Consider the following 19,283-nt stretch of genomic DNA (forward strand, 5'->3'; position numbering starts at 1 on the left):
GCTAGCTACCAGCTTTGCACTGGGAGAAACCCAATCTCAAGCCACATTTACAACTTCGCATGCAGAAATTCATCCTGCGCCACCATCCCAAAACATAATGTGACATTTAGCTGGAATTTGGTATTCAAAAACTGTAACATCTGGTTATCAACACTCATCCACATGAGCATGTTCTCAGAGGATGCTGAAGTTACCAAGTGCCCACAGCTCAGTAAAATCTGTGTCACACAGCCCTCGACCAGTCACTAACACAGTCTGGACAACAGGTATCCAAATCCATTCAGTGATTTCTCCAGAGAGATCTGAAGAATTCCAGGAGAGTGTAGGAATTCAGAAGTCCTGGTGACTATTACCAGCCTGGATGGGAAAGCCACTGGCATTCCAGCCAGGACCCCTGTGCCCATGCAGGGACCTTTTTGTTGACTGTAATGATACTTCACAGACTGAGGTTCAACGTGTCCATCAGGGTGGAAGAGACCATCTACTGATGCAAGCAAGATTTCACACAGACTAGACACAGAATATGGCCTTTTATGAAATTTTTGCAAAATACTGTGGTATGCACTCCCAGGGAAAATTCTGGGTTTGGAACAGAAATTTCCTTCCTTCCCTGACCTGACTCAAGACCTTTTGCCTTGAGAAGAATCTTCCTCCTCCACACACACACTGACACCTAATACTTATGCAAACAGCATCCAGTTAACAACATAATTATGAAGCTGTTGTCATCATTTAATGCAACTCACAGACAAGAAGAAAATTCCCAGCAGTAATTTCCCAGATTCATGAAGGGAACACACTCCTTTCACACTTCCGCTGGCACTTGAACCAAATCCTTTCTGAGTACTTTTTTCCAGGCAGTCCATTTAACAAATAAAATAATTCCCCAATCACAAATATGCTGTCAGCTACACAGATCCAGACTGGCCTTACTTTACACAACAGGTTTATAACAAATATTCCCTTTGTAAAACAACAAGCATTTCCTTTCAGGAGACAGGACCAAAGCATCTTGGAGAGAACTGCTAATGGCATTCCAGGTTTGTATCTGCAGCTCACACTACTCCAGCCAGCCACTCTTTCCACGACTTGCAGATCCAAAATCACCAAAGATTATTTCCAGTAAGCATGAGGAATTTTATCTTCAGAGCTGTACGTGCTGCAAACCATACCACGCCAGTTTTAACAATTCTTTGACCTAAGACCATCCAAAATTTAGGGTTCCTACAAAAACCGCATTTCCATCTGCCACGTTCCACCTTGCTCCCCACCACCTAAAGGAAACAAGTGAGTGCTACTTACAGTGGTACGTGGGGTTGTTCTGGGTCTGCTTTGGTCAGTTCCTCTTCTTCAACGTCCGACTCTCCCCCCGAGCTGCTGTCAGTGACATCCGAGTCAAAGGCCTGCTCGCTGCATCTCAAGTTGGCCATGCCACTGGCTGTGAATCTCTCCAGTTCCTCTGATATTGAATCACTCTTCAGGAAGTTGCTCAGGCCTTCCGAAGTAACTGTCTCGCTCGCAGCTTTCCTCAAGGCTGCTTCTGCTTTTCTGGTCAACATCAGTTGGCTCCGATGCCGCAGGGGGTCCAAGGCTGGAAGCTTGCTCAGCGTTTTCTCCAAGAAGCCGCCCAACTGCTGCTGGATGTGTCTCTCCACCTGCTTCGCCTGCACCACCTGCAAGCGCTTCTGCAGCCGCCGGGCTCGGCTCTCGATGTCCGCCTGCCGCCGCAGCAGGGCCCTCGTCCTCATCTCGGAGTCCAGAGCGCTGTGGTGACCGGCCAGCACAGAGGGTTTCTGCTCCTCCAGCTTGCTGCTGCCCACACCGGGCACCCGCGCGTCCCCGCTGCCGCCCTCGAGCACCCACTGCTGCTCTGCGGAGTTAAGGGAGGATTTATTTGCAGTGCTATTATTGCTAAAGGGAGTTGCGTGCTCTGCATCAAGGCTTCGATGTGGAAGAGTGCAATTGGTCAACCCGGTCTTCAAATCCCCCAATTCAGAACCTCCTGTATTATAGTCAACAGTCTGGAGGGCAGCAGAAGGAGAAGCACACTTCCCACCATTCAGAGAACTAGAGTTTTCATGGTCTGAATTGGTACTTTTGGCCAATTTCTTGGCCAAGCCATTCACAGGCGCTTGTGGGAGAGGTGGCTGGCTATTAGTACTCATTGTTTTTAGATTCTCCAAAGTGAATTCCAACACTGGTTGCCTCCCCAACAGATCACTTGTTTTCAAAAAGGACTGAGATAAGAGAGAGTGAGATTTAAGGACTGTCTGCTTGTTGAAGACTCCTTGCAGCTTCAGAGGCTCTTTTGAAGAGACAGATGTTACATCCGAGCAGAGATAAGAGGCCACTAGCGGCTGCAGCTTGCCCAGCTCTTCCTTCGTGGGGTTGTTTCGGAAATCTAGACTGGGATCCTCCGGAGCAATGGCTTTCCTTTTGGTGCCGTTGGCAGCCAGGAGGATGTTGTTGGCGTTGCCGTTGCTCTCGGCACTGCCAGGCGACAAGGTGGAGGACGGGGGAGCCAGCTTGAATCGGATGTGGTGAGCTTCGGCTGCTGCGTCAGTGAGAGCGGGCGCCATCGCAGCCATTCAGCACAGAGACACGGGAAGTCCAGCCTCTCCCGCTGCCGAGGCCAGCTCCACTGCCTCCCACTGCCGCTCCCGAGGGCAGCCTGCATGGGGAAGGCAAAACACACAGTCAGGAGCTGCACTTGGAGGAAATAAATCAAAAACCACTTGGAAACGGCAGCGAGATGTGGATGCGGCGCTTGCGCTTGGCCACGCTGAGCGCGGCCTCCTCCCCGCCGGAGCCCCAGCTGCTCAGCAGAGCAGCACCAGGGAACAGAAACAGGAACACACAACCTTCCAGAACCCCAGCATCTCCCACAGTTGGTGCCTGTCTGTAACTGCTACTCCCATCTTTCACAGAACCCTTCCAGGCCTCTGTGAAAGCTCCAGCCCTGGATGCTCCTATTCTTCAATGCCAGCAGCTCACCAACTTCATCATTAAAATCCCAAAGCTACACCTATGAAATAGTTTTCGGTGATTCTACTGCCAGCTCAGGGGTCTTAAAAATGACAAATCTGACTATAACATGTAACACAGACAGGGCTTGAGAGGAACAAATCTCCATATGCTTAAACTCCCAGTGGCTGAAGAAACCCCACTGCTTCCCTGAAACCTGGATTTCAAGAAAGTCTCTTCCCTGGTGTAAACGAAACCTACTTTCCCAGAAGTACATTTCCGAATGAGCCAGGTGATTTCCAGGGTTAGCAATTCCCATTTCTCTTTCAAGAGCATGGATAAAGATTAACCCACACAAGCACAGAGGAGTTCTACACTGACTGTCAGAGTAAGCCTGGGTTTAACCCAACTAGAACAAACAAGTAAAAAGAAATAACTAAAGTCTCATCATTTCTCTACACTGCAGCCTCTTCCCACCCATCTTCCCACTGCAGCCTCTTCCCACCAGAAGTCTCTGGTCATTCACCCACTTTCCTTACCATTAAAACTGTCAGTGTTTTTAAATGCCTTTTTAAATTACATTCAAATAACCCACAGCACCGGCTGTGCTGCCAGTGAAACAGTTACTTGATTTTCCTTTTACTGCTGAAGTTATTTAGCATCTTCATAAGATATTTCACATCAACTTAATAATAAAAAGTTGCCAGATCTCTTGCCTGATATGCCAATCCTCTAATTTCACATAAATTTGCATAAGCTTGTTGTAGCTGTTCATTAACACACCCCAATGACCATATTAATGCACCACTTTACAGGAAAAGCAAGGACTAGCTGAAGTTTTAATATATTTATCAAGGAAAATTTCACAGCCAGTTTAGTTTCTGGGTTCATCCAGTTGCTCCCAACATCAGATTCAGGTGCTTCTCTGTAACAGGGACCAGAAACACATCAAGGCTGAAAATCAAAGTACTGGAACCTGAATTTTTGTGAGAAGCCAGAGATAAGCTAGAGAAACAAACCCAAATTCCCATGGAGGGAAGGCTCAAAATTTGCTCTGTGTGGTTTCCAATGAGTACATAGATTGGTCAACTCTCCAGCCCTTCACCAGGTCCAAAACACAAAACCCTCCAGAGTCCTGGAATCCCAGAATGATTTGGGTTGGAAGCTGATCCCATTCCAGCCCCCCTCTCCTGCTGCCCACCTGGGGGACCAGCCCAGGGCACAGGGGTTTCTGGGACTGGTCATGTCTCACCCAGTAGTGCTTCTCCCCAGGCTGCTCTCCATCTGGTCCCAAGGGCTGTCCCTACCCTGCTAACAGTCCTTCTAACTCACTCTCCATAAAATCCAGTTAGGTGACACACAAGGAGGAGACAGGGGAGGAAGAATACACTCCAGAGGAACCCACTTTAAAAAAAGCTGTTGCAGCAGAAATATTGAGATGCTGGAGGAGGGTTCAGGCTTCCCAAGTCCCCGACTCACAGAACTTATGGTATTCTGTAATTGACTACACTTCATCCTTACTAAAAAAGGATCTGCATGTCTAAAAGTTTAGGCCACACTCACTGAAAATGGCTTTTAGTCACCATTTGGGTCCATAAATAAAAACTGAACATGCCTATTCAGGGAAGAATAAAAAAAAAGGAATTTGCAGGGAACTTTCCACTTGTAGCTAAGACACCCTTGGGAGAAGAGGGAGGAAGACTGTCAGAATAAAGACTTCCTCCACTCCAGCCTCCTTCCAAGACCTTCACTAGAGACACACTGGGAATGACTGACCCTAACAGGTTCCCAGTTCTGCAGAAACACGTGGGTTTCCCTTCCAGAGGGAACTCTGGCTCAGGGCTCTCCACCACAGTTACCACCAGACTTCCACAGTGGCTTTGGAAACACCCAACTGCAAAAAGAGCAGAAACCCCTCCCCTTGGAGCTAAATGACTCTTCATGAACATAGCTGCACTGACTGCAGCCAGGCAGGAATCTGCAGGAGATGCAGGCTGAAGTGAGTTAATTTGTAGGTCATCAACTTAAATTAACAGAAGTGGGAAACGGAAGCAAAACTTTGACACTGCCTTTTCCTCCGGGTTAGCAAACACACTTGGAAAGAGCAAATCCTCCTGCTAAGCTACTGCAAACCTCCTTGGCTCCACTTTTCATTGAGTGGACAGCCCTCAGAATACTTTGGAAGCTGGGAAAGCCTCCCCTAAGAATAAGGCTTTGTTCTAGTAGCTTAAAGATGACCTCCAAAAATTATTTGGTCTGCTTTTTGTATTTTAATTAAGTCCTTATAAACTCTCTGTGTGCTGGACAGCACAGGCTCCTCTAACACTGAATTAAATCTCAACTTTTATGAGCAACCCCTGGAAAAGACATTAAGGAACATTTGTAAGCATGTTCCCTCCCTCTGTTTATAGTGTTGTTATTAAAGCTGTATTACATTTATCAGGAATTTCTTCCTAACAGAGAATTGGAGGGGAGAAGGTGTTAAGGCATCTCTGAGGAAGGAGAACAGAGAAAAGGAAAGGTCATTCACACAGTCTGAGGAACCTTCAGAGCATTCTGCTAAGTCTTACAATAATTCCAAGAATTATCCCCAATCTGTTCCTGCTCCTGGGGCCCAAACTGTGTTGGCAAGTTCTATTGAAACTGCTATCACCCATCAGTATTAGCAGATCCATGTGAGCACCTTTTCACTGCTTCCCTGCCAAGGGTCTTTAATTCCCAGCTCTCAAGGTGACACACATGGGACCAAGAGGCTTCTGCTGTGGCACAAGCCCTGCTGGAAGAGAACTGCCAGGGTGACAGGACACTGCTCCAGCTCCACCAGCACAGCTCAACCCCAGCCCAGCCTTCAGCAGCCCTGGCACAAGCCCTGTGCTGGACTTGGCTTGGCAAGGTCCAAGAGGAGCTGCCTCTGGAAGGCCAGCGTGGTGTTTACAGCATGTCTTAAGCTAATACTGAATGAAGTTCTTCATTTTCCCTTCAGAAGTAGAGCACTGCCAGAGCACTTAGCAGTAATTAACAGAGCCAAGATGAAAGGCTGCAGCAAGCAGGTAAAACCAGGGTAACCGCAACTCACCCATCTTCCCTGGCTCCCCAGGAGTGCATGGGAGGCCAGGGAGGCAGCAGAGCCACCAGGGCTCCTCAGGGGGCTTCCTGACCCACACCCCACTCAGCCACCCAGCACTGCAGCTCCTGCAAGGCTGAGCAGAGGGAGGAGGGGGACACCGGGCAGGGATGGGAGGTCAGAGGGGCAGGAGGAACACACCCAGTCACACTACACCAGGAGCAGCACCGGGTCATGACACCCCTGAAAACAATCCCCTGGCCTGCTGACTTATTCAACATCCTCTGTGCTTCTAAACCCCAATTTTACAATCAAACACTGAAAGGAGAACTGGGGTTCCAAGCACATGATTTTGTGCAGTACCCCGGAAAATAAGCCCAAAATAAACACAGAAGTTTTGGCTCTCTGAATCCTTTGTGGAAGGAATTTCTTGGGGAGAAACCAGGCACTTCCAGCAAGGGTCATGGGAAACATGGGGAGCTCTGAGCACTGGAGACAGGAGGCACCTGTCTGAACTCACTCCTGTTTGCCTCTGGAAGGGCTGTCCATGTTCTTTTCCCAGCCAATCCCACCCTGGCACCCACCCAGCTCCATCCCCTGTGCCCTCCATCCCTCCCTGGCCATACACACCTACCTCACACATTTACATTCCTGCATTATGGTTTAACTCCCTGACATGATCCCAAATTCCGCACTACTGCACCCTGAAACCCCTTCAGCCCAAGCTGTCCCCAACACCCATTTCCTGACACACACACAGAGGTGCTGTTAGAAGCAATAGAAGCAGAGTTACCCTGAAGGAAGTGAGTATTATACCAATTCCCACTTCCCCCCTCCTCCCCCACTAAAAATCAACAGCACAGCCAACTCTTGAGTCCGTGTGGTTACAAATATGCTTCAGTCAAAAAACCAAAACAAAGCACACAAAAAAAACCCCAAACTTGGTAAAATAAAATCCCTCTACACTTCATTTTGCAAATAAAACACATCATCTGTGCTAACCTCAGCAGATAACAACACACAGCAACTCCCTGAGCCCTACAAATATTTTCCACATCCACAAAGTCCATCTACCAAAGTTACAACTGTACATAACAGATTCTCTAGGTGCCTTTTGTTATCACCTCTCAACATTTTGTAGTTGTAAGACAGGTGTTTACCAGTTTAGAAAGGGATTTACATGAGAAGCAACTCTCAAAGCTTTAATTAAGGAAACGTGACAGGCAAGTACAGGACGATCACCTTATTGATAAGCCAGTTATCAAATGCAGACTGTGTGCTTGCTGTGACCCACATTTGGGAAACAGGCTCTTTTTTAAAAATATTAATTAAAAAATGGTTAAGAACGTACACAAGAACCACAGATTTTTACAACACACACATGAGTACATTCCACAGCTATTAACACTAGACTTGCACCTAATCTCCCAGGAAAAAATAAGAATTTTAACAGTAAGAACATACCAGAAATACTACTGAGCTCTACTTTTGTTTGTTTCCAAAGAGAAGCCCTCAAGATTAAACTAAAAGCTGCTGTTTCCACTTCCTTGTCCACATGAGTGGCAGGGTCTGGTCAACTCTGAGATCTCCTTCTGCAAGAATAATTCTCTCTTACGCCTTTGAACTCTCACTGGATATAAATAAACCAAACCAATTGCATCATCTGAGGTAAAGGAGGTTTCATCAATATGATGTCAGGAAGAAAAACAGAAGCCACAAAGCCAGATTAACTGTCATCACTGCCAAAAAAATCTGGAAAAGTGAATAATTAAAAGCAAGAATGCCTTCACCTGCAAAATTGAGTGGTTGGAGATAATACCGATTGCTGTTAAGCTACTCTTCAGAACAAAGTTGTAGTCTAGAGTCAAATCACAAGAAATACGGTTCAAAAATAATAATGGGACATCTGCAGAAAGCAACAGCCTGTCAGAGGCAATAAAATAAAACAGAATAAAATTTTAGAAAGCTTTAATTGTGAAATCTGGGACTCCCCCATCCAGTATCAGAAAGATTTTGTTTTTCTTTCGCATAATCTGGGCAAGTTGCCCAGGAAATATGAAAAACTGAACTCAGGACTCAGGGAGCAAGTTAAACAAAAAACAGAATTGCCTTTTAATTTTAAAGATACATTTTCATTCACTAGGTACAGTCCTACCCACCTTTGCTCAAAAGCATATAAACTGTTTCCAAAACTCTTAACACCCCCCTGCCCCATAAGGTGGCACCACCTTAATATTCCATATTTTATAATTAGTATTTTAGAACAAGGCATTGGCTGTCACTCCAAGAAGTCCTCTGGAGTGCCTTGGGATAACTGGCCATGTCCTCAAGAGGAAATAACAGCCCAGAGAGGAGCAGGGCTAAGTGTCCCAAACCACCAGACCCCTGTTCAAGCTGGCAGCCAAGTTCACAGACTTTATTCTGACTGAAGTTCAGAATCCTCAGGACAGAGAGCTCAGCTGACTGATCTCAGAGGAGAGCACAGCCCACCACAGGTGACAACAGCTCCAGAGCAGAGGCACTCGTTTAATCAAAGGTGATGCTCACTCAAACATCACAGGTTCTTTTCCATGGCTGTAATTACAGCCTGAGCTGGGCTTGCTCTTCCTCATTCAGTGCAAAGCAACCTCGCAGTAACCTTCCCATCACATCCTCTGTCGCTGCAGACCCTGACAGGAAGTTATAAAGATTTCACAGAGATGTTTCCTAACGTTTGAGAGCTGAAAATTAGAAGTCTTTAAGGTCCACCTTCCGCTAAGGCCTCTGAGGCCTGAAGCGGCTCCCAGTACAGAAATATATATTTCAATTAAACTTTTCTTTCCACCAAATATGAAAAAAGTAAGTTTGCAGCAAGAGATTAACTCAGGCACAGATGAGGATGAGGCCTGTTCAGGCTAACAGCTACCCCCATTTCCCCTCTTGATATTTGATTTTGTTACCTTTCTCCCTCATTTTATCAGATAAACAGCACAGTTTCATCACTAAATTCAGATACTGCACTGTCGGAACTCCAGAATTAAGTCTTCCCAACTATTAACATCTCCCATTTCTCCATTTGTCTCTCTCCAAACTCTGGCAGTCACCTGCTGGCTGACCCTCGTGGCAGGAGAAATCCAGACTGGTTTTCTAATTTTCTTTAAAAAACCTGAACGAGTCTTTATCCAAACTCTCCTCTTCCAAAACACAGCTCTGAACTCAGGCCGACGAGGACATGTGCAGGGTTTAATGGAATTATGTTTACTCAAGTTCTGCATCACCCAGACTCTTGCTGATTTGGGTATGACAACTCCTGGCCCAGCTGAGAAAGAACAGAAAGCTTTTATTCCAATTTAAACGATTTGTCACAGAAAACTGCATCCTCCAACATGCAGCCAAACTCCTGTTTACAGGGAAGGATTTTCAAACCAAGTCTTTGCTGCTTTTCATTCCACATAGACATTGTATTCCTGGAAGTCATGAGCAGGGACATGGTATTTATAAAATGCAGCAACGGAAACGCTGCTTCTCAGATCACCTGCCACTGCAACTGCCCAGAGCTCAGAGCTCTTTTTAATGGAAGGATAAACACTGGGAAGAGAGGCAGGCGTGCAGAACTTACTCATTATTTGGTCTCATCACTATGTGATCCACCTGAGACTCTTCCAGGAATTAAATTCCCATTCAGGCCTAAGTTGACCCACCTGTTTCTCTCACAGTCCAGTAAAAAAACGAACAGAAAAATGCAAAATCAGGTGCTGTTTGGGTTCAGGCTGAGATACCACTGACCTACTATCAAAAAATGGTGCCAGAAAAAGGCAGTTTTCCATAAGAGGAAAATTGTACGGAAGGGGGTGAGGGGAAGGCCCAGAAATAAAAATATGTGCTGCTTGCCCTTTCTCCCACTCCCCAAGCTTTACCCTTCCCTTGGGCCGGGCCTAAGAATCCTCAGGCCTTATCATTACCTCGCTGTCCATTGAGTCTCATCCTCCCTGGAAAAGCCTTTTGAGGTTCCTGAGGACAGGCAGCAAGTGGAGCCCCAGCAGGGAAGGGTGGAGTGCTGGAACTCCAGAGACAGTCTTTGTTCTGGGCGTTCATTAGATAATGGCAGTGGCCTTCACCAAAACACGAGTTATAAACAGGGCAAAAGGAAGTGACTTTGGTCACAGAACCGCTCAGTTTTCACCCCTGCCTCGCATGATGTCACACTCTCACCAGCTCTCCGGTTACCGGATGATCTCCAAGAGCAAATGGGAGTGAAATACAGCTTTTAAAAAAAATAAATAAAAGGCAAAAGAGGGGAAAAAAGACGTAAGAGAAACCCACAGCCACATCTGCCTGGTCATCTGCTGCTTTATCACCTCTGACGAGGGAACACAAGTCATTCCTCATTGCTAAATCATTACAAATCAGCTATAACAGTACCACAACCAAGTTCCACAATTAACTGCTCCTGCAGCATATCAATCCATTAAGCCCCACACAGCTGTGCTACCTTGGCAGTGCGGCTACAGGGAAAAAAAACAAAACACCGTCCCCATCCCCGCCGCGCCAAAGCCGGGCCGCCCGTCCCTGGTGCGCGGGGGCGGGCGGGGAACCGAGCGGGGAACCGGGAGGGGAACCGGGCCGGGGCTCCCCCGGCTCCCCCCGGCCCTGCTCTGCTCCACCGCCCCCTCCACCGATTTAAAACGCTGCTGACTTCTCAATTAAAGAAAAAAAAAAAAAAATATATATATATAATCAGCTTGACGAGCGTCGCTGCTCCCGTGCCAGAATGGAAATCCAAGAGGATACGCTAAAGCAGGGAAGAGCATCAGAGGTTCCTCCATGAAAACAAAGGCTATAAAAAAGGACAAATATGGTTTTAAAGAGAAAACGCCTGCACACAGGCAGATGCCTGGACTGGCAGCCCCGGCAGAGGTTCGGAGCACACAGAGCCACGCTCACACCTCGGGCAGCCCCGGAGTGTTTTATCCCCCGCAGCAGCGGCACCGACCCACGGCGAGTCCTGCCCGGCCTCCCGGCCCACAACCGGGCTGCTGCCTCCTCACCTTATTTTCACAGGCACAAAGCACCCCGTACACAACACATGACATGATGTAACCACCGACACGGCCGTGGCCCAAACCAGTTCAAAATATAATGGTCAGTCAAAACAAATAAAAAACCTGCAGTTCCTCCCATATCCTGACCGGTTTCATGGAAAACTACAGTTTGTCATTCAAGTGCATTTTACATAACAGGGAATATAATCTATGGAGTGCCTGCCTTCTGCTCCACCTGGACACAAATTCAAGGAGAGGAGAGATGACACCTCGGTTTGGAAAGTGGGTCTGATTTTTGGGGGGAAAATAAGTTTAGCTCCCAATATATTTAGCTACTTTATTTTTTCCTCCTACATAACCCCCATTTATACCCCAAATGATGGAAATTTCTCCGTAACCAAGCACTGGAAGATGCTAATCCCGTGATGGAAGTAAACACACGTAGGGATCACGGAAAGCATTTCAGGATAGCCGGACTCTTTCAGCTTGTTTGGGGGGAAAATAATCCTGGATCGGCAGGGCCGGTTCGAAATAAATAAAATACAAAATATGCGGCTGGAAAGTAAATACAGGGAAGCGGTTTTGGAGCTCGAAGCCACCTGGAAAATGACGCTATTGTGCACCCCGGGAGCAAGGAGAGCGCCCGGTGACACGGCTCCCGCCGGTGACAGCCCACCGGGATTACCGGCACCGCTCCGCTCCTATTTTCCAGGCGGATTTGGGGCCGCGGGACCTGCTCCCTCCACGCGTTTTGCAAGCTTTGAGGTTATGCAATTTAATTTTTTTTTTCTGTTTACTTTTAAAACTTCGCGTGTGCCCCCCCACCGCAGCCCCCCTTTCCCACCAGGTTAGGGAACGGTGCCCCCCCTTCCTCCCTCCCGTCCGTCCCTTCCCCTCCCCGGGGGCAGCGGCCACGTGAGAGGCCCCGGCCCGACCCTGCGGGACCCCCAGGGCCGGGATTTCAATGTGGAGCGGCGCCGCCGCCCCCCGCCCGCGGCGCCCCCCCGCCCCGGGGAGACGCAGCACCGGGGGCGGCGGGCGGGGGGGTGCGGGGCGGCTCTCCCGCCGCGACCCCCGCACTTTCCGCCGCACCGGGGAGGGGAAGGGCAGGGGAAGGGGGGGCTCGCAGAAGTTGGGGCGCGGCGGCGGCGGGGCCCGGCGGGGCGCGGCGGCTCTAACAAAGGGGCGGCGGGGGAGGCGCGGCGGGCGCGGGGCGGCGGGCGCGGGGCGAGCGGCACCTACCACGTGACGAGCGGCGAGCGCGGTCCGGGCGGGCTCGGCCGCGGCGAAACGGGCGCAGTTCGCAAACAAACCAAGCGGGCCCCCCCGGGACGAGGGGCGGCAGCCGCGGCGCCGCCACCCCCGGCGCCCCCCCCGCCCGCCCCGGCGGAACGGGGGATGGGCTCGCCCGTCTCCCTCGGCGGCCGCAGTGCTGGGGGTGGGGGGGGAGGGGGGGAGCGGGGCCCCCCCGCCCCCGGGTCGGAGCGCTGGGGCGGAGCGGGCGCTGCGGCGCTTCTCGTCGGCGCGCCCGGTCCCCCCCTGCTCCGGGCGAGCGCGGCGGCGGCGCGGCTCGAAAATGGCGGCCGGGCTCCTTCCCTGCCCTCCCCCTCCCGTCAGCCGGAGAATGCACCGGGGGGAAGGAGGAGGAGGACGGCGAGGAGGCGGGGGGGCGGGGGGCGCCGCCGCAGCGCCCCCGGCGGCCGTGCCGCGCAGCGCAACCCGCGCCCGCCCGCAGCCGGGGGGCCCCGCCGAGCGCCCGCCGCGGCCGCGCGGAGGAGCTGCAGTGCGGGAGGGGAGGGGAAGGGGAGGGAGGGAGGGGCGGGCACCGGCACCGCCGCCGCCGCCGCCGCCGGGGAGGGAGGGCGGGGAAGGGGAGGGAGGGGCGGACCCGCCGCCTTTTGTCCGCCCGCCGCGGCCCCGCCGCTGCCCGACACCGCCAGGGGGAGCCCGCGGCGGCGCGCGGGGGACGCCGGGAGTTGGAGTCCGCCCGCCCCCGCGGCCGGGGACACACAGGACACGCCGCTGGTTTAACGCTGCTTTAACCGTTTCCTGCCCAAAACGCACGGCTCTGCCCGCTCTGCCACCGCAAGCTCTCTCCCGGGGAAAATCAAACAAACAACCTTCGCCGTTTAAGCGTTTCCCGGCAAAACTGCACGTCACGCTCTGCCGTGCCCAGCCGCAGCCCCGGGAGCTCGCTGCCGGGCCCGTCCCGCACCGCTCCTGCCACGGTCCCCAGCGTTATTGCCAGGAAATCTGCCCGAAGAAAATCTGACCAGGAAATCTGCCGAGGCAGCCCCCCGTGCCCCAGGCGGGCTCCGGGGCTGTCCCCCCCGGCTCCAGGCAGGGTTTGGGGGCACGCAGGGCTGGCAGCCCGGCCAGCGGGGCTTCTGCTGCTGCCCCGATCCTGCCCCTCCTCACCAGCTCCGTCACACGGGACACACCAGGAACAAGAAAGCATTCCTCGGGGACCGCAGAAAGCATTTCCCCTCTCTGACCTTCAGCCTGGCCCTTTGCAGGCGGTGACAATGACTGTGCCCAGCACAGAGCCCGGCACGCTCGGGGTGTCACAAACCCGCTGGCAATTCCTGCCAGGCAAAGGCTCTTCCTTCCCTGCTCTGGCTGTCTCTCAGCCAGAACACTGCTCTGCTGCCTCTACAGCAGGAACGCAGCTCTGCCAAGAAAAAAGTGCTTTATGCCATGGTTTGCCTGCAAAGGGAAAGAGCCACAGCAGTGCCAGCTGTGCTCACTGCCACCGAGAGAACTGCCCCGAGCAAAAAACAAAACCTGTCCTGCTCGATTGCAGAGCTGGGTAAGGAGGAACCCTCTTTCCAGTACGTTCAATCCTGGCCTGCATTATGCAGCACACACAGACAGGTTTATTTCCTCCTCGGGATTCAAGTCCCAGCACCACACAGGGTGCCACAAAAGCAATGTCAGAACACCCTGAGCTGGGAGGGATCAGAACTCCTGCACAGGAATCCCACCATGTGCCTGGGCAATGCTCCCTTCCTCTAAAAACCATTTGGAAATACAGAGTCAAGGCACTACTGTTACTCTTTAAAATCCAATACATTGCTCAACAAACGACACCACAGCACTGTCGTTACAACTGCGTTTTCTGGGCCAGGAAATTCACATTTCATCATATTTCTAAGGGTGTGTGAGACCACCTGGGCTTGCAGCCAGAGCCACCCAGAGGTCTCTGCTGACCACACAAATACTAACAGCTTATGCCTAAGTGTTTTTCCAAGAATATTCAGCTAAGGATAGCAGTGAGACTAATGCTGGTTTTTATGTCCTAGCAGGGAGCTGCAGACAACCAGCTCCACTCCTGGGCTGTCCCCTCAGTGATGGCCATTCCCCATCTCCAAACACCCCAGGCTCAGCACTCTCATGCAGTACTTTAGGAAAAGGAGTGCAGAGACCTTGAACACGGCTTTAAGTCAGAGATGAAACAGTGCCAAGGAGGACAGCAGGGCAGTGTGTTATCAGCAGCCCCACACCCAGCACCCAACGGGGTCACACACTGAACACTATCTATTCTTAAGGGGAACAAAAATAACTTTTCTGAAAGATAATTGCATGAGGAACTCAGCAGCTGCACACTCTCTCCTGATCTCCTCATCTCACTTGGAGAGAACTTCAGGAACCCAGGACACAGGACCCTACAATGGCATGCAAACCTCTGGTATTATTGTTTTTTTTAATCTACCTTGAATCAGAGCTCAGCTAAAAAGCAGAAGTAGCAACAAACATGGTTTGATACTGGAACAGAAGAGTGAGGACAATCTGCTGTGAAGAAAATTAAATTAAATTCCTGTATAATAAAGCTTCTGATCTTTTGTTCACTGTGCAGTGCAGGATTTTCTGCTGAGGCACAGAGCAAGAGCCCAGATTCCCGCTTGACATTCCAGTACAGGTCTGGATCTTCCTGCAGCACAGACAGCTGCAGCTTCCATCATCCAGCCTGATCTGGAGATGAGTAGCAAAAATTGCTGTGCAGTGTAAAATTACACAGCTTTGGCCTCTGACACATACCTTCTATGGCCCTGCCAGTCTCAGTTTCCCACTCAAAACTGAGTCACCTGGCCACTCCTGGACCAGCCACCTACCTGTCCCTCACCCAGGATGTTCCTGACCTGGAGATGGCCCCCATGAACAAGAGCAGCTGTCCCCAGTGAAGCCCCACTTTTACAGCATCATCCTTTGAATTGTCCTCTTCTGCCAAGCATCCAGAACACTCAAACCACAGTAGCTAGTGAGGGCTGTGTACCCAGCTACTCACACCTAATTGTTACCTCATCTTTCAACCTATTAATCCTCATTACTTGCTCTGATTGGATCTGCCTCAGAAATTTAAGTCTCTATACAATAAGTATATCCATATTTGTACAAAAAATAACTCTTAAGTGTTATTATTTATGACTTTTGAGCCTAAAATCATGCTATTTCAGTTTGAGAAACATCCTGTATGTGGGAAAGGTGGATGACCACTAAAAAACACAGTGATGAGACTCTAGCTGCTCTTAATAACAGTATTTCCTATGACAAGTCCATCACGGGAGAATCAGAGCCCAGGCAGCCACGGGGAGATGGCAATGGGAAGGAGAAGGCAGCGAGTCCCTGTTCTGTGAGCACAGCACAGCCAGAGCTGGAGCAGCACATCCCCCTGGGAGCAGCAGGGAGGGCTTCCTGCTCCTCTGCTCCCACAAACCTCCTGCCCCTCTGAGGAGCTCTGGGTCATGAGCTTCACAGAACCCAAGGGCTGTAACTGAGCTGTCTCTTCTGTGCCAATAAAACATTGCAAACAGTGACAACACCAGGTGCCAGGAGCTTGAGCACAAGGGGGGGAACCGGTGAGAACAGCCCTGAGACAGGTCCTGACAGAGCTGTGGAGCAATTCAACCTGTGACACGCTCAACACACTCCAAAAATCAAGGTTCAGCAAGATCCTCCCCTCCAGAAGCAAACACCGCTCAGCAGAGCTGCTGGGGGATGCAGTGGCCAGGCAGCCGGACAGCCAGACAGAGCTGGACAGCCTGACAGGGCTGGACACACCGATGGCTGGACACTCCAACAGCTGGACAGCCTGATGGCCAGACAGGGCCAGACACCCCAATGGCTGGACAGGGCTGGACAGCCTAATGGCTGGACACACCAACAGCTGGACAGCCCAATGGCTGGACAGCCTGACGGCCACATAGCCCGACAACCGGACAGCCGGACAGAGTCAGACAGCCCGACAGGGCTGGACAGGGCTGGACAGCCTGATGGCCGGACACACCGATGGTCAGACACTCCAACAGCTGGACAGCCCAATGACTGGACAGCCTGACAGCCAGACAGCCCGACAGCCAGACAGAGCCAGACAGCCTGACAGGGCTAGACAGGGCCAGACACCCCGATGGCTGGACAGAGCCAGACAGCCTGATGGCTGGACACACCAACAGCTGGACAGCCCGATGACTGGACAGCCTGACAGCCAGACAGCCCGACAGCCGGACAGAGCCAGACAGCCTGACAGGGCTGGACACACCAATGGCCGGACACTCCAAAAGCCATACAGGGCCGGACACGCCGATGGCTGGACAGCCTGATGGCCAGACAGCCTGACAGGGCCAGACAGCTCGACACCCTGACAACTGGACAGCCCGATGTCCAGACAGCCCAACGGCCGGACACCCAACAGGGACAGACAGCCCGAGTGCCCCAGCAGCACAGCAGGCACTGCTCCTTCCCTCAGCTCCTGCCTGCTCTCAGGAGGCACAAATGACCCAGGGCACCCTCCCCTGCCCTCCCACAGCCTCCCAAAACAGCCCCATCTCCCCATCCCACAGGGCCTACAGCTCTCTGGAATCTTACTGGGATTTCTCCTCCACAGTTTTCCAGATTGCAGCATGAGACCAAGGAGCTGGCATTGAGGATGGGGACAAATGGGACGCTCACAGGGCTGACAACTCCCCAGTGCCCACCTGGGAGAGGCTCCACACAGCCACACACTCAAACCCCAACACATCAGCACATGGCACTTTGGAAATGAAGACCAGTCTGCAGAGAAGTTATCTCCTAATTCCCACCAGTGTCAGCAGGAGCTGTAGCAATACAGATTTCCAAGGTATTTCACAATAACCTCCAAAACCACAACAGGCAGATTTAATTCCATTTTTAAAGCCCACAAAACAACTCACTGTTATTCTGTGTACAAAGAGCAAGAGCTTTGCTGCTGTGTTGGCCAACTGGAGATCAGATACCACAGCAGATTTGTGTAAGGTCAGTGTGAGCAGATTGAGATAAGATTTTTGGTTTTCCCATTACAAGAGAATTTGTCTAAATTCAGCCTCAATAATTGGCCTAAAGTCAGGCTGCTTTGGCTTGTAGATTTATGAAAAGAGGGAAATATCCTTCCCTTTAGCACTTCTTTTCAGGTTTTATTCAGCTGCATGGAACTCGATTCCTGTACCTGAGTGTTTAGGACACATTTTTAACATGCAATAACATCGCAAGGCAAGAGGTCACTTTTCTAAATAAGCACCAGCAAAGCCCTGCCAGGCTCCACTCCAGACCCAGGAGCACCACGGCTGCCTCACACACAGGGAAACCGAGGGACAGAAATGTGAGCAGGAAACTTCAGCTTTAGACCTTTGGTTTTCACAGGACAAAGCCAAGACCCCTCTGACAGGTGTACACAAAACTCTTTTGATACTATAAATACACATACAAACCACATCAAATCAGCAAGTTAAAAGTGCCTTATAGTGTAAAGCTGGGGTTTAAGGATGAACAAAATAAAGAGAGGAAAAAAAGCAGGAAATCTTTCTTTTTCTGGGCAAGTCATGCCTTGATGTCTCGATGCTGCTGCACAAAAGGACAGGTAACACCTGTAAATACACACACATGCTCCAAAGAGGAACCTCCACATCTCTTCACTACAGGCATTGGAATGGCTTTGGAGAGAGAAACACCCTGTACACACACAGGATGAATCCACACTTCCAGCCATAACACCAAACCTCCATTTTAAAGTTCTGCATCAGCCAAGAAACTACGTGCAGGGCTCCAGCGTCATCCTGCACGGTCAGGAACCAGCCCAGCACCTGCCAAGGCACCTGAGCACACCCGAGCGGGTCGAGGCCAGAGAGCCCCGAGCAGCCCGGGCAGGGGGGCACACGGGACCTACCTTGCTGGGCATCTTGGCCAGGCCCATCCTCACACCTGCGCTCCAGGTGGGCAGCACGGGGACGGCCTCCGGATCCTTCCAGCCTCCGCCGACGCCGGCGGGATGTAAGTTTCTTATTTATTTACTCGAGGAGGTGGGAAAGTCCAGGAGCTGGGGACAGAAAGGGCTGTCACAAGGGGGCCCCGCCGCCCCCTCCCACCGTTACCTCCATCCCGCCCCGGGCCGGCCGGCGGGGCCGGGCCCGGCAGCGCTCGCAGCGCGGCCCGGGGCGCGGGGGGCCGGGGGCTGCCGCCGCCCCCGATCCTTCTCGAAGCCCCCCGGGCCCGGCCTCGCTTCCCCGGGCTAAAATGGAGGCGCGGGGCGGGCGGGGGGGGGGGTCCCCGCTCCGCTCGGAGCCGGCCGGGCCCGGCCCCCCGGGGCAGCGGCGGGGCGGAGCTCTCCCGGCGCCCCGGGCCCGGCGCCCGCCGCGACCCTGCCCGCGACCCCCAACTCCCGGCCGGGAGCGGCCGGCCGCCCCCCCCAGCCCCGCCGCGGCCCGGCCCCCGCAGCCAAGTTGCGGGACGGCAGAGCCGGGGGCCGGGGCCGGCGCTGCCCGCGGGGGTGGGGGCCGCGACCCCCGGGCCGTGCGCGGCCCCCGCCGCGCCCCCCGCCCGCTCCGCGCCCCCCGCCCGCTCCTACCTGCGCCGCTCCGCCGCCTTCAAGCGGGGACCTTCCGCCCTCCCCCGCGCCCATTGGCTGAGCGCGGGGCATGGGCGCGCCCCATTGGCTGCGGCCGCGTCAATCAGCGCGAGGGGGCGGGGCGGGCGGTGATTGATGCGGTGCCGCCGCTCGGCCCCTGCCCCGCGCCCCCCCCCCCGCCCGCCGCCCCCCGCCCCGGGACCCCCCAACCCCGGCACCGGCCCCGACCGGGGGGGTCCCGGGCCCGCCCCCGCTCCCCGGGGCAGCCGTGGGTCCGGCCGGGCCGCGGGAGCTGCGGGCGGGGGGCGAGGGGGCGGCCCCGGGTGCGGGGCGGGGGGGACGCGGGGAGCCGGTGTCCCGCACCGGGGCGGGAGCCGGG

General features: G+C 52.7%; 1 protein-coding gene across 4 annotated transcripts in view; it reads right to left on the reverse strand.

Moving 5' to 3' along the window:
* Nucleotides 1-18,407, reverse strand: part of KANSL1 (KAT8 regulatory NSL complex subunit 1) — a 77,839-nt gene extending 59,432 nt beyond the window's left edge. For 3 of the 4 annotated variants that reach the window (XM_050985459.1, XM_050985458.1, XM_050985456.1), the window contains exons 1-2: nt 12,292-12,439; nt 1,303-2,671 (exon numbers count right to left, since the gene is read on the reverse strand). In XM_050985459.1, coding sequence (XP_050841416.1) covers nt 1,303-2,588 — 1,286 coding nt within the window. In that variant the 5' untranslated portion in view covers nt 2,589-2,671; nt 12,292-12,439. Of the gene's footprint in view, nt 1-1,302; nt 2,672-12,291; nt 12,440-18,226 lie in introns of those variants that run through there. The other variant, XM_050985457.1, reaches the window with a different exon arrangement.
* Nucleotides 18,408-19,283: the final 876 nt, after the last annotated feature.

Source organism: Serinus canaria, chromosome 27, assembly GCF_022539315.1.
Source record: "Serinus canaria isolate serCan28SL12 chromosome 27, serCan2020, whole genome shotgun sequence".
Taxonomy (NCBI): domain Eukaryota; kingdom Metazoa; phylum Chordata; class Aves; order Passeriformes; family Fringillidae; genus Serinus; species Serinus canaria.